Below are 15,126 nucleotides of genomic sequence, written 5' to 3'. Positions count from 1 at the left end.
GGTGCTGACAAACCTAGAAACATGATCTGGGCGAACCGGGTTTTCGAACCCACAATCACAGGTTTCTGGCGTGCCAAAGCCAGTGAGAGATCAATTAATTGTATATATGGCGGAAATGGAATCGAACGTCTTGAACAATGTGTGATGTCATCGTTGGTGTGAATAAGCACACTATGAAACCAATGACTTATTGGACCAATGGTGTCTGAGGAGATGATTATGTGCAAAATGTAAAATATCACGAAAAATTCCTAACTGAACATATGCCAAATTTAATTACATTTTGTGTTCAAATATCACAGATACGTTTTTCAATATGGCGGCGCTAGAGGCCATATTTAAAATTGAATTTGAACTTCTCGACCAAATTTTGGGGTAATTGGTGGCAACATGCATGCCGAATTGAGGAAATCAGAATCAGTGCAGTTGTTTTGTAGATAGCGACGGATGACGGACAAGCAGGCCATGACATAAACTCACTCAGCTTTCACCTGTTGGAAGACCGCCTCCGTGGTCTAGTGGCAGATCGTCCGCCCGGAGAGCGGAAGGTCCGGGGTTCGATCCCCGGCTGCGTCATACTAAAAGTTGGTACTTGTTGTTACCCTGTTGGGCTTGGCATTAAGGGTTAAAACAAGGACTGGTCGGCTCGGAGTCAGTTTACTGTGTCTGAGTGGAGTATTCATGTTAAACTGCGGCATGGTATCTCAGTGAGCTAGCACTAAAAATTTGCATCAGTCAGGTAAAGTACAAGAAGCCACACTCACACACGTGCATGCACGTCGCTATATAAGTGCAATAATCTTGGACGCGACGTTAAACCCAATTTCACCTCACCTTCACCTGTTGGAATTGGTCTTCAGCAACCCGTGTTTTTCGTTAGAGGTGCCCAACGGAATCGGGTGGTCAGGCTCGCTGACTTGGTTGATGCATGCCATCGTATCCCATTTGCTTAGATCGAAGCTCACGATATCAATCACTGGATTGTCTGGTCCATGCTCGATTATTTACAGACGGCCGTTATATAGCTGTAATATTTCTGAGTGTGGTGTTAAACAACAAACTAGCAAAAACTTGACTTTCAATCGGGTGAGCTAAATATGAGGGTGGGCTTAGTCAAGACTAAACGTTTATATACAGAGTGACAACAATTAAAGGGATTTGCCCACAGAAAAATGTGTTGACCTTCTTGTGTTTAAATGTGATTTATATTTCGGCCTTGCAGAGTCTATATTGCTAGCCCACTGAGTTATCTGGCCGCAGTTTAACATGAATACCCCTCTCGGACACAGTATCGTGACTCCGAGCCGACCAGTCCTTGTTTTAGCCCCTTAATGCCGAGCGCCAGGCAGGGAAACAACAAGTACCATCTTTTAACGCCTTTTGGTATGACGCAGCCGGGGATCTAGTCCCCGACCTTCGCTCTCCGGGGGACGCTCTACCACTAGACCACGGAGGCGGTCTTGAGAGTATTGGATATGATGCACACGGATCTTCAAGTCTGTAACCAAGTCCTGTGCACGGGCATCCTCAAACATCGCATACATAAGCTTTTTTTTAAATTCACGTTGTTCACACAGTTTTCATCGAATATTATCGACCGCTGGTGCAAATGATAATAAACATAATTGGGGGCACGGGTGGCCCAGTCGTCTAAGGCGCCGCAATTCGCTGTGCAGAGTTGCGTCCCTTGGGCACGCCAGAAACCTATGATTGTGGGTTCGAATCCTGGTTCGCCCCAATTATGTTTCTAGGTTTGTCAGCACCATACCCGTGCTCGTGGGTTTCACCGAAGTGGTAAACGTCTGAGACCTGCATCACTTCGGGCTTTCCTCCCACATTAAGCTGACGCCGTGATATGACTGGAATACTGTTAAAAGCGGCGTTAAACCCAACTCACTCACTCACCATAAACATAATTACTTTTTTAAAGAGGTTTCTTAAAAGAATTGGGAGTTGGGTGAAATATATAAAACATAACAGACTTGTTTTAATGACTGAAACCAGAAAACGGAAAACAATACTCCACGTTTGTGAAATCTTGGGTCGCGGATCCGTAAACAGCTGACGTATAAGACTCTCTGAGTCGGGTGGTCAGGCTCGGTGACTTTGTTGATGGCCTGGGTCGTCGCTCATAATATCAATCACTGGTATGTCTGGTCCAGTCACGATTATTTGTCATCCACTGTCATACATAGCCGAGATATTTCTCACTGCGGCGTAAAATATCGGACAAAACAGGTATTTTTCAAACGGGGAGCCCTGTGAACAGACTGACACGTTTCTGTATTCTGTCATCTATACTCGACTGTGTCATTGCTCTCGGACGGCGGCAGGTGACGAGACGCTCTGGGTCAACGCACTACCTCTAGACACATAGTATACTTGAAGTCGACCTTTTTACTATCAGGTCGACAGCGGCAACGTTTTGATGTATGTGTTTGTTTTCTCACGAAATCGTTGTTTCAACATGTTAGTGAGATCGACCCAGAGAACACTGCTATGTTATCGGAAGACTGGAGACAGCCTCCCTGTTATATAGTAACAGTTTGGGGGATATTTTTTAGTTAAGACTGAGTTACATGAAAATATCACCACCACGTTCATAATCCATTTTGTCCAGTACATGTTAGGAAAACTCGAGGCATTACCCCCGGTATAGGTAGAACAGAGGGAATTCTCCCTGATATCTTTTAAGTAAAGTGGGGCCTGTTTCGCTGGCATATCTTAGGTAAACTGGAGGCAGCCTCCCTGGTATATTTTAGGTAAACTGGAGGCTGCCTCCTTGGTATATTTTAGGTAAACTGGAGGCAGCCTCCCTGGTATATTTTAGGTAAACTGGAGGCTGCCTCCCTGGTATATTTTAGGTAAACTGGATGGTAGCCTCCCTGGTATATTTTAGGTAAACTGGAGGCTGCCTCCCTGGTAAATTATAGGTAAACTGGAGGCAGTCTACCTGGTATATATGAGGTAAACTGGAGACAGCCTCCCTGGTATATTTTCGGTAAACTGGAGGCTGCATCCCTTGTATATTTAGGAAAACTAGAGGCAGTCTCCCTTGGTATATATTAGGTAAACTGTAAGCAGCCTCCCTGGTATAATTAGAAAAACTGGAGGCTGACTCCCTGGTTTATTTTAGGTAAATTGGAGGCAGTCTACCTGGTATATATATGGTAAACCGTAGGCAGTCTACCTGGTATATTTTAGGTAAAGTGGAGGCAGCACCCCTGTTATATTTTAGGTAAACCGGAGGCAGTCTACCTGGTATATATTAGGTAAACCGTAGGCAGTCTACCTGGTATATTTTAGGTAAAGTGGAGGCAGCACCCCTGTTATATTTTAGGTAAACCGGAGGCAGTCTACCTGGTATTTCTTAGGTAAACCGGAGGCAGTCTACCTGATATATTTTAGGTAAACTGGAGGCAGTCTCCCTGGTATATTTTAGGCAAACAGGAGGCAGTCTCCCTGGTATCTTTAAGGTAAACTGGAGGCAGCCTCCCTGGCATATTTTACGTAAACTGGAGGCTGCCTCCCTGGTATATTTTAGGTAAACTGGAGGCAGCCTCCCCGGTATATTTTAGGCAAACTGGAGGCTGCCTCCCCGGTATATTTTCGGTAAACTGGAGGCAGCCTCCCCGGTATATTTTAGGCAAACTGGAGGCAGTCTACCGGGTATATTTTCGGTAAACTGGAGGCAGTCTCCCTAGTATATTTTAGGTAAAGTGAAGGCAGCACCCCAGGTATATTTTAGGCAAACTGGAGGCTGCCTCCCTGGTATATTTTAGGTAAACTGGAGGCAGCACCCCTGGTATATTTTAGGCAAACTGGAGGCTGCCTCCCTGGTATATTTGAGGTAAACTGGAGGCAGTCTCCCTGGTATATTTTAGGCAAACTGGAGGCAGTCTACCGGGTATATTTTCGGTAAACTGGAGGCAGTCTCCCTAGTATATTTTAGGTAAAGTGAAGGCAGCACCCCAGGTATATTTTAGGTAAAGTGGAGGCAGCACCCCAGGTATATTTTAGGCAAACTGGAGGCTGCCTCCCTGGTATATTTTAGGCAAACTGGAGGCAGTCTCTCTGGTATATTTTAGGTAAAGTGAAGGCAGCACCCCAGGTATATTTTAGGTAAAGTGGAGGCAGCACCCCAGGTATATTTTAGGCAAACTGGAGGCTGCCTCCCTGGTATATTTTAGGTAAACCGGACGCAGCCTCCCTGGTATATTTGAGGTAAACTGGAGACCATCTCCCTGGTATATTTTAGGTAAATTGGAGGCTGCCTCCCTTGTATATTTAGGAAAACTGGAGGCAGCCTCCCTGGTATAATTAGGAAACCTGGAGGCAGCCTCCCTTGTATAATTAAGGTAAAGTGGAGGCAGCACCCCTGGTTTTTTTCCCGGCTAAATGGAGGCAGTCTCCCTGGTAAATTATAGGTAAACTGGAGGCAGTTTACCTGGTATATATGAGGTAAACTGGAGACAGCCTCCCTGGTATATTTTCGGTAAACTCGAGGCTGCATCCCTGGTATATTTAGGAAAACTGGAGGTAGCCTCCCTAGTATAATTAGGAAAATTGGAGGCAGCCTCCCTGGTATAATTAGGAAAACTTGAGGCAGCCTCCCTGGTATAATTAGGAAAACAGGAGGCAGCCTCCCTTGTATATAAGTAAGGTAAACTGGAGGCAGCCTCCCTGGTTAGTTTTAGGTAAACCTGAGGCAGTCTACCTGGTATATTTTAGGTAAAGTTGGGCCAGCCTCCCTTGTATATTTAGGAAAACTAGAGGCAGTCTCCCTTGGTATATATTAGGTAAACTGTAATCAGCCTCCCTGGTATAATTAGAAAAACTGGAGGCTGACTCCCTGGTATATTTTAGGTAAACTGGTGGCAGTCTACCTGGTATATTTTAGGTAAACCGTAGGCAGTCTACCTGGTAAATTTTAGGTAAAGTGGAGGTAGCACCCCTGGTATATTTTAGGTAAAGTGGAGGCAGCACCCCTGTTATATTTTAGGTAAACCGGAGGCAGTCTACCTGGTATTTTTTAGGTAAACCGGAGGCAGCCCTCCTGGTATATTTTAGGTAAATTGGAGGCAGCACCCCTGGTATATTTTAGGTAAACTGGAGGCAGCACCCCTGGTATATTTAGGAAAACTGGAGGCAGTCTCCCTGGTATATTTTCGGTAAACTGGAGGCTGCATCCCTGGTATATTTTAGGTAAATTGGAGGCAGCCTCCCTGGTATATTTTTGGTAAACCGGAGGCAGCACCCCTGGTATATTTTCGGTAAACTGGAGGCAGCCTCCCTGGTATATTTTCGGTAAACTGGAGGCTGCATCCCTGGTATATTTAGGAAAACTGGAGGTAGCCTCCCTAGTATAATTAGGAAAATTTCAGGCAGCCTCCCTGGTATAATTAGGAAAATTTGAGGCAGCCTCCCTGATATAATTAGGAAAACTGGAGGCAGCCTCCCTTGTATAAGTAAGGTAAACTTGAGGCAGCCTCCCTGGTTAGTTTTAGGTAAACCTGAGGCAGTCTACCTGGTATATTTTAGGTAAAGTTGGGCCAGCCTCCCTGGTATATTTAGGAAAACTAGAGGCTGCCTCCCTGGTATATTTTAGGTAAAGTGGAGGCAGCCTCCCTTGTATATTTAGGAAAACTAGAGGCAGTCTCCCCTGGTATATATTAGGTAAACTGTAAGCAGCCTCCCTGGTATATTTAGGAAAACTAGAGGCAGTCTCCCCTGGTATATTTAGGAAAACTGGAGGTAGCCTCTGTGGTATATTTTACGTAAAACCCGAGGCATCACAGATGTTTTCAGGGCTAAACCAGACATTTTAATTCACAACATATATGGGTCACAGTCAATTCATCAATTCAAAGTATGACAAGCATCTGAAATTTTAATACTGTACAATCAACAAAGTACAACTGCATTTGGCAAGCATTGACAAGGCTCAGCTGTAAACTGAAATAAATGATCAGCATTAACAGAACACAACAAAAACACCATTGTTAAATTCACAAACAAGAATGATTTAGACATTTTGTAAATTATATTTCTACAATCTTTCATAGGCCTAGATTACATGAAAGCACACTTCAAATAGCTACAGATTCTCAACTATCAGCTATTTAAAACAAACATGATTGAAATGAGATAAATATATATTCAAGCTTGGATAGAGATTTATTAAGATGTGTGTTTATGTTGTTTAAAGCCACACTCAGAAATATTCAAGCTATATATGACAGCGGCCAGTAAATTTACATTTTTGGACCAGTCCCTCCAGTGATTGATATTATGAGCAACGATCCACGCCATCGGGGTACGATGACACACCATCAAATAAGTCACAGAGCATGATTACCCGATCCATTAAGTCGCCTCTTATGACCAGCATAGGTCCTCAGATCTCCTACACATATTTACGCCTACTCATATGATCACAGATACACATTGTTCTTCACCAATCAATGTATTAAATTGTTTGATAGGCATTACTTAGAAGTTGACGGATGACAAGGTAGACACAATTTTTATGGATAACAACTTCTTTAATACTGAAAAAGCGACGTTTTGGTATAGATCCTTGTCAAGAAAGACTGAATGAGGGACTTAGTACAGAATATATATAGTTGAGGATTACCAGTAACAACAATTGCATATATGAATGGGATAACATAGGCAAGGTGTTGACAACAAGGGGATAATACTGTCACAACGCGATGGACAAAGAACACATAGGTGGAAGCCAATGGGACATGAAGCCAATTAAACAGGATAAGTGATTATTGCTTGATGAGTTCATAGTAGGCGGATGGGATGAAATAGCCTTGATCTCTGTTGATTGATGGCGTGTGGGCGAATGTGGATTGCTTGTGTTAGTTTTCCTTTAGTGAAATCATGGAGGTTGTTGGAGAGGATTTTGACATTGTCCCAGTTATAGGGACTGTATTGTTTCCCTGATCTACACTAGTCATTACACAAAGATTGTAGAAAGGGGCCCATTTAAGGATACTTTAAGATAGTAACTGTTTACAGCTTGGTTATCAGTCTATATTCTAGAAAGGGGCCCTTTTAAGGATACTTTAAGATAGTAACTGTTTACAGCTTGGTGATGAGTCTATATTCTAGAAAGGGGCCCATTTAAGGATACTTTAGGATAGTAACTGTTTACAGCTTGGTGATGAGTCTATATTCTAGAAAGGGGCCCATTTAAGGATACTTTATGATAGTAACTGTTTACAGCTTGGTGATGAGTCTATATTCTAGAAAGGGGCTCATTTAAGGATACTTTAAGATAGTTACTGTTTAGAGCTTGGTGATGAGTCTATATTCTAGAAAGGGGCCCATTTAAGGATACCTTAGGATAGTAACTGTTTACAGCTTGGTGATGAGTCTATATTCTAGAAAGGGGCCCATTTAAGGACACTTTAGGATAGTAAATGTTTACAGCTTGGTGATGAGTCTTTATTCTAGAAAGGGGCCCATTTAAGGATACTTTAGGATAGTAACTGTTTACAGCTTGGTGATGAGTCTATATTCTAGAAAGGGGCCCATTTAAGGATACTTTATGATAGTAACTGTTTACAGCTTGGTTATCAGTCTATATTCTAGAAAGGGGCCCATTTAAGGATACTTTAGGATAGTAACTGTTTACAGCTTGGTTATCAGTCTATATTCTAGAAAGGGGCCCATTTAAGGATACTTTAAGATAGTAACTGTTTACAGCTTGGTTATCAGTCTATATTCTTCAACCACATTTGCAGGGCATCACTGATCCTGTACACTGATGGTGACTCCCATTGCGGTACGTAGTTTCTCCAGTCTGGTGATGTTGAACTTGTGTCCATAAAATGGAAACCAGAAGAGGGCCTGCAAGAATCAACAGTGTCATTTGTTACAGACTCCATCACATTAACATCCTATTCCTTTTAATTCAAATGTGACATTTTTGTTGAAACGAATACAAATCCCTCTTCAAATACTAGTGAGGGAGTGAGTTGTGTTTAACACCACTTTAAAGAATATTCCGGGTATATCATGGCTGTCAGTTTGACGAGGGGGGAAACCCTGAAGTGATGCAGGTCCCATTATGTGCAGCGATCTACGCAATTGGGAGATGATGACATGCACCTGACCACCGGATCCCGTTAGTCGCCTCTTACGACAAGCATAGTTGCCTTTTACATCCATTTCTGATGGAAGGGTGGGGGGAAAGGAGCTACGATTTTGCCACACACAAAATCACTGGAGATGCCAGTTATCCTGAACAAAAATTGTGTTTTTAAAAAGACTGTTCAGTTCCTCCTTTCAGAGAAGAAACGGGCCTGATTTGAAGTAGCGACAAAAATCGCCATCTTTTCCCCTTAAATGTTCAATGATCTGTCCCTAATGTACAAACACAGTTAATGGATCCATCAATAATGGATTCATCTTGTTTCTCTGTTGTCAAGGTTATGTGTAAGTCAACAGTAAATACGTACAACATTTATGAAGCAGGCAAATGGAATAGACAAGGGAAGCAACCCACTGGAAAATGAGACCACCTGAAAAATACAAATCATTTAACAGTTGAAGTTTATTTAGGCAGTAGTAAGGCAGCAAACAGTTTATTTTCAAGAACAGGGCCGTGATTTTGGAGTGAGATGAGAAATTTTTTCCCAATAATTACGAGCTCAATCATTTTTTCCAACCAACTGGTGCTTATTTGTTTTGAAAAATAAATACAAATAACAAACTGTATTCTTTTGACACTTGTCTGGGAATAATTTCTTCTTCTTTTTGAAAAAATGGGGTGTGGGTGTGGTGTGTGAGTGTGGGTGTGGGTGTGGGTGTGGATTTAGGTGTGGGTGTGAGGTGGTGGGGTGTGGGTGTGAGGGTGTGGGGTGTGTGAGTGTGGGTGTGGATTTAGGTGTGGATGTTGTTGTGTGTGTGAGGGGGTGTGGGGTGTGTGTGAGGGGGTGGGGTGTGAGGGTTTGGGGTGTGTGAGTGTGGGTGTGGATTTAGGTGTGGATGTGGATGTGGGTGTGTGTTTGAGGGGGGTGGGGTGTGTGTGTGTGAGGGGGTGTGGTGTGAGGGGGTGGGGTGTGTGGCTGTTGGTGTGGATGTGGGTGTGAGGGGGTGGGGTGTGAGGGGGTGGGGTGTGTGGGTGTGGGTGTGGATGTGGGTGTGAGGGGGTGGAGTGTGCAGGTTTGTGCAGCATGTTGTGCTTGACCCCGAAACTGTGTTTTAGGACCCTGATTCTCACAAGCACTGCAAAATTAAAATTCCTGACATGATAATAATTATTTTTCTTTCACCATGTTCTTCCTTTGAAAAGAATATTTTTGTGATTTTAACATTCTGGTGTCTTACCTCTGCATGATTGTCAACTAGTTTGATTTCAACAATGTCAAGCCATTCTGCCCAGGTAAATGCAAATATTCTTACAAAGTTCTTCTCAATCTGAAATGAGACATGTTATGAACGATTAAACAAGAGAAAGAGAGAGAGAGAATAATGTTTATTATAGTGTCCCATGTTATATACACTTCATACTAAAACACATACATAAACAATAAAATATAACAGCCTACGAGACACCAGACATAAAATCATAAGTATAGTGTCATGATCCGGATAAGATAAATTAAGACATATACCAACAAAATGTTTAAATTTAAGATTAAGTTATGAAATTTGTTGAACACACCCACCCACACCCACACCCACACCCACACCCACACCACACCACACCACACCACACCACACCACACCACACCACACCACACCACACCACACCACACCACACATACATTATAATTATACACACATCCACTCTGATGACAAGTGTCTGCAAGACTTCTGATATGGAAAGCAAATAGCAGCCTGCTTTCCTTTACTTTGATTTCAGTAATTAAAAGAATTCAAGCAGAATTCAACATCAATGTTGGCCTGTTTCTTTAAGAGTTTCGGGATTTTATGGCTAACTGTTCCAAAGTAGGGGAGGCTGATCACAAAGGGTGCAGACTGTTGACAGGGAGATTTCTGAGATTTCTTGGTGATGTTCTGTATCGTCTGTTGTACTAGTTGCTCAGGGTAGAGGTTATACTGTGTAAATACTTGTTTGAGGTGGCTGAGTTCAGTGGTTGGATGTTGCTTTGTATAACAGATGTTGTGAGCTCGTCTCGCTATTAATTGTAATAAAGAAGTTGTTCATCCATAAATTCTTATCCTTACTAAGTACTCCAACTTCTAAATGCCTATCAAAGAAGAAACTTTTATTATTAGTTGTTTTAAGGATTTGTTCCCCTTTAACAGTTTGGCTGGGAGAAAGAAAAGAATTCTGACATGACCCTTTTTCTAAGTTCTGACATGATATGCATTTGGACTTTGCCTTTTAAAACATGACAATGGAACATATTTGTTTAAACTGTGACTGAATAAAAAACATACAACCAGTGTTTAAAATACCGCCTGCCCGACATTCCGAGACCGTCTTTTTTGCTGACGGACGGTCAGTTTTAAAAAGTTTTAAAAAGTTGCATGCCCAATGGTCGGAAGTTTAAGTTACCAAGTTGACAATCCACCAGTTTAGTGTTATTTTCTGAGAACTAGCATTAACAAGTACAATTCTTATGTTCAAACTTTTGTTTGCTAGTATAGAAAATTCTGAACGGACAACATTTTATCTGGGTTAGTAACTTTGCAATGTTGCCAGTCCGGTTATCTAACTAAAATTTTAGAGAATTTTATACACTCATACAACACATTTTAAAATACAAGGTGTGAGAAACGAATGTTTTGATGGCCAAGACGTTTTGTTACTGTGATCGTAGAATTCAGAAAAATCTTTTTTATTCTTTTATTTCTTTATTTGGGTCGACGGTGATAAAATATTTTTGAAAAATGTTAAATATTTCTTTTCCCATTTTCACAGTATTTGGGTTGGCAGATCTGTAAACCAACTAAAAAAAGTTTTTGACATGGTTTGACTTGTTTGGGTGGGCACCTTGTGTACATCATAGAACGTTCCCAGTTGGTCCTCCTGTATCATGGTGGCAAGGCCTGTCTTCACTGTCTCCACAAAGTCCATGGCAGACTGGTCTATCCTCCATCTGCAAAACAAACATGGTCAAGTATATGGGCACTCTAAGGACATGTGATACACAGAATATTCATTCTCAGGACATGTGACACACAGAATATTTATTCTCAGGACATGTGACACACAGAATATTCATTCTCATGACATGTGACACACTGAATATTCATTCTCATGACATGTAACACACAGTATATTCACTCTCAGGACAATGAGACACACAGTATATTCATTCTCAGGACATGTAACACACAGTATATTCATTCTCAGGACATGTGACACAGTATATTCACTCTCAGGACATGAGACACATATTATATGCACTCTAAGGACATGTGACACACAGTAAGGCACTCTGTGGACATAGAAGAAGAGTGAGTTAGTCATAAATTTACATCGCATCGGCAATATTGCAGCCATATCGCGAGTGTCTCAAAATTAAAGTGGAAAAATGGAACCCTACATGTGCACAGATTGTTATCTTTCATTCTGAGTGAGTACATCAATAATTATTTACCGCCTCCGTGGTCTAGTGGTAGAGCGTCCGCCCGGAGAGCGGAAGGTCCGGGGTTCGATCCCCGGCCGCGTCATACCAAAAGACGTTAAAAGATGGTTCTTGTTGTTACTCTGCCTGGCGCTCGGCATTAAGGGGCTAAAACAACGACTGGTCAGCTCGGAGTCAGTATACTATGTCTGAGTGGGGTATTCATGTTAAACTGCGTCATGGTATCTCAGTGTGCTAGCACTATAAATCGGCATCAGTCCGGACTAGTACAAGCAGCCACACACACACACGTGCATGCACGTCGCTATATAAGTGCAATATTTTTGGACGCGACGTTAAACCCAATTTCACCTCAACTCACATCAATAATTATAATTATCAATCAAATTTTACTACCTGTTCAGAATATGAGTAACTTGGTCATGATACTCAAAATGTATCTGTAATGATGCAACTTTCTGTATATTTATACACATAATAATGTATGCATTGTACCTCAATCTGTGTCTAAAACAAGTGGTATGCAGCCTGTGTCTAGTCAGGTTTATATAGTCTATTAAGTGCAGCCAATAATCGTTCATGTGTACTGAAAAATTCCAAAGAACAAAGTGTGGATTTTGAAGTCATCTTCTATTCTATCTTCAATATAGACCAACAGGTACGTTACAAACAAACCCTTGATATATTTAATCAGATCCGAAGATTGGAATGAATTAACTTTCAGCTGTAAAAAGTGTTTTCCTGAGCATGACACACAACAAGCCAAGTCAATTGTTGGTGACATTGTCCCTTATTTTAATCACAACGGAACAGCTTCATTTGACAGTATTGCTGTTTTTAGCTTCGGGTCAGTCAACTGGACTAAAAATGAAGCTAAGGTGGCAAAAGGGTCTAGGTATCATCTTCCCGAGGCAAGAGAGTTAACTGACTTTAAAAGTCCAGTTTCCACCCTTGCCGAACTAGGCTGGAATTACTGGGCTCGATCGTAGCGCCACCAGTTGCTCTTACCATTTATGTCCCTTCTAAGCCTCTCCTAAGGACCAAACAGATTCCACCTCTCGTATCACTTGTGTTTGCTTCACCCAAAATGGTGGCGCCCAGTCAGGATGATCTGATCGATAATCAAGATCTATATTGTGATAAAACGGGTCTTACATCGTGAAATGCATCAAATCACGTGAGCACCTTGATTAAAAACATGAACAGATTTGGAAAATAACTGTTGACAACGAGTTGGTGGTGCACATGCTTTGCAAATCCTGCTATCGACTGAAATCTGCACGACAGTTTACGAACCGGATTTTGATTTCGGTGCGCGATAATGATTGGACTATGCATAGACTCGTAACTCCATAATACCAGCCTAGTTCGGCAAGGGTGGAAACTGGACTTTTATAGTCAGTTAACTCTCTTGCCTCGGGAAGATGTCTAGGTATATATCATAATAGATTTGAGATATGATACACTGGATAATTAAGGATTGAGATATGGATACAGCCGTTTTCTGTGTCGATATTAATTATCCCATGGGGTAAATATTAAGGTATACATTGTAGTTGTATTAAGTAGAGTGTAAGATGTGGCTACTTCTCTCGGTGGACGTGAAGGCTCTTGAGCCCAGGGACCCACATGGAGGGCCGGAGAGCACACTGTATCGGAGCCTGGACACTACTGCACAGCGTCAGGATCACCATGGCGACACGGGTTCTAATATACAAATATTCGTAACATTAATGATGCTGGAACTATTACTTCACAATAAGAGCCAGCAAGAATTAAATGTGTAAAAGCATTTAAATCTTATGAGAATTAGGATTCTGTTTTATTTTCAAGTTTGTAATTACACATGTGGCAGGAGTAATTTCACTACTGACCAAAACACACAATGCAATCCCAAGTTCAAATATGCAACTGACCTAGAAAACACCCACTGATAAAGAACCTCACCAAATTAAAGAGTTATGTCCCTTTCATAAAATGCGTTGTACTGAAAGCTGTTGAAATATACACAAGTTTTACCACATTTGTTGCCTATCAACATGATTTAAGACAGTCATCCAAAATGTCCTAGAGATATTTTTCAGAAGTGGTAATGGCATAGAAAAGTTGATAAAACAATAAAAAGTCATTTATCTCTAGAAAAACCATCATAACATGACAAATTCTGAATAGCTGCTGGAATGCATATAAAGAGGGGCAAAAGCTTCCATTAGGGCTGGGACAGGTAACTCAGGTACCCGGGTCCTACTCAGTACCCACCCAACCCGGGTACCCGAGTTACCCATCCCAGGACTACCCGGACCCGTGGTTAGTCACATGATATATTGTTTAATGACAAAAATTATCTAAAACTATGGTTACACTACAAGTCACTAATGTTTGCATTTCTTTCTGACTATGCATCCATTCCTTCTGATTTTTCATATGGTTGAATAAAGATAAAACTTAATTTAACTTCAGTGTATGAATGACCAGATTGTTTAATATGTGTATCTAAATACGTTTTGCCAGGGCTATGCTAAAAATGTTCCCAATTGGACATTTGAGACATCTCCTGAGACCTACAGTGGGTACCCGGGTAGGGTCGGGTAATAGGGGGGTGGGTACCCGGGTAGTAAATTTGGACTCGTCCCTGCCCTAGCTTCCATGTGAAATTGATGAAGGAAAGAAGTGTTTTTCAACAGATTGAGGAAAACTGCATTCCTAGGATGTCAAGCAACACCAGGAATGCTCTTCAGGTATCCTACTGTAACCCCAGCAATGGTAAACCCCAGTCCTGTTTGGGCCCTGTACCGTGTGTATGGTGCTATACCTCACCAAGATGAAATCAAATTGTAGTATAGTTTAATAATTAGGATAAGGAATCGTTAATAAGTGAAAATCCAAGCCAAATGAAACTGTCAGTCCGCGAGGCCTACATTTGATTGAATTGTCTTTCAGCTTTTCATTGTGCATATTGTACTGGAGTGGATTCGACGAATAGCAGATGACATTCGCACAACAAAGATAACACAATCATATAAAATGTCTATTTTTTATGTTTGAATGAATCAGCAATTTCACTTAGAAAAATTTATCTATTTCTACTCTACATGAGATCATGACGTGAATACCTTTTTTAAGATGTTAAAACGATCGAAAGTGCAACATTGCTACATAAACACCAAGCGCATGATCACTCGGAACATCGTGCATAATCACATTGTCATCGAAAAACTTACAGCTGACAGGATAGGCTTCCCTACGGGAAGGTCTACTTTTGATGAAAGTCCCGATATCTTGGTGTGTCATGTGGTATCTCATATCAAACTTACTATGTGGACATCCCCTGCGTCCTACATTTACCACACAGGCCACGCCCCTTTCGCTAGCAGACAGCTTCCGTGTAAACTGGTTCCCGGGTCTATCTGCGATATGTAGAGACGGAGCCCAGCTTAACAAACAAAGCTAGCAATATACCTTAGTTTTGTATTATTCTAAACATTATTTCACCAATCGCATATTTTGTTGATGATATTTGAAATAATTTAAGTGTTTGTGATTC

The 15,126-nt window shown here is 41.5% G+C and overlaps 1 protein-coding gene across 4 annotated transcripts; it reads right to left on the bottom strand.

Annotated features, from left to right (window-relative positions):
• Nucleotides 1–5,797: 5,797 nt before the first annotated feature.
• LOC125380103 lies at nt 5,798–15,007 on the bottom strand. 4 transcript variants are annotated; one of them, XR_007221064.1, is made up of 7 exons: nt 14,804–14,970; nt 13,170–13,289; nt 10,985–11,090; nt 9,349–9,438; nt 8,478–8,540; nt 7,690–7,866; nt 5,798–7,620 (listed from the first exon to the last, which is right to left on the bottom strand). XR_007221064.1 is itself a non-coding variant. In XM_048396370.1 (6 exons), the coding sequence occupies exons 2-6, from the start codon at nt 13,274–13,276 to the stop codon at nt 7,765–7,767; spliced, it is 468 nt and encodes a 155-aa protein (XP_048252327.1). In that variant the 5' UTR covers nt 13,277–13,289; nt 14,897–15,007; the 3' UTR covers nt 5,798–7,764. The 4 variants fall into 4 exon arrangements, 3 of the variants coding, with proteins under 3 accessions (XP_048252327.1, XP_048252326.1, XP_048252328.1); XM_048396370.1 differs by having other exon boundaries at nt 5,798–7,866; nt 14,897–15,007; XM_048396369.1 differs by having other exon boundaries at nt 5,798–7,866; nt 14,804–14,969.
• Nucleotides 15,008–15,126: the final 119 nt, after the last annotated feature.

Source organism: Haliotis rufescens, unplaced genomic scaffold (assembly GCF_023055435.1).
Source record: "Haliotis rufescens isolate VD_foot unplaced genomic scaffold, xgHalRufe1.0.p SCAF_15, whole genome shotgun sequence".
Lineage (NCBI taxonomy): Eukaryota > Metazoa > Mollusca > Gastropoda > Lepetellida > Haliotidae > Haliotis > Haliotis rufescens.
This window is presented reverse-complemented; position numbering and strand designations above follow the sequence as displayed.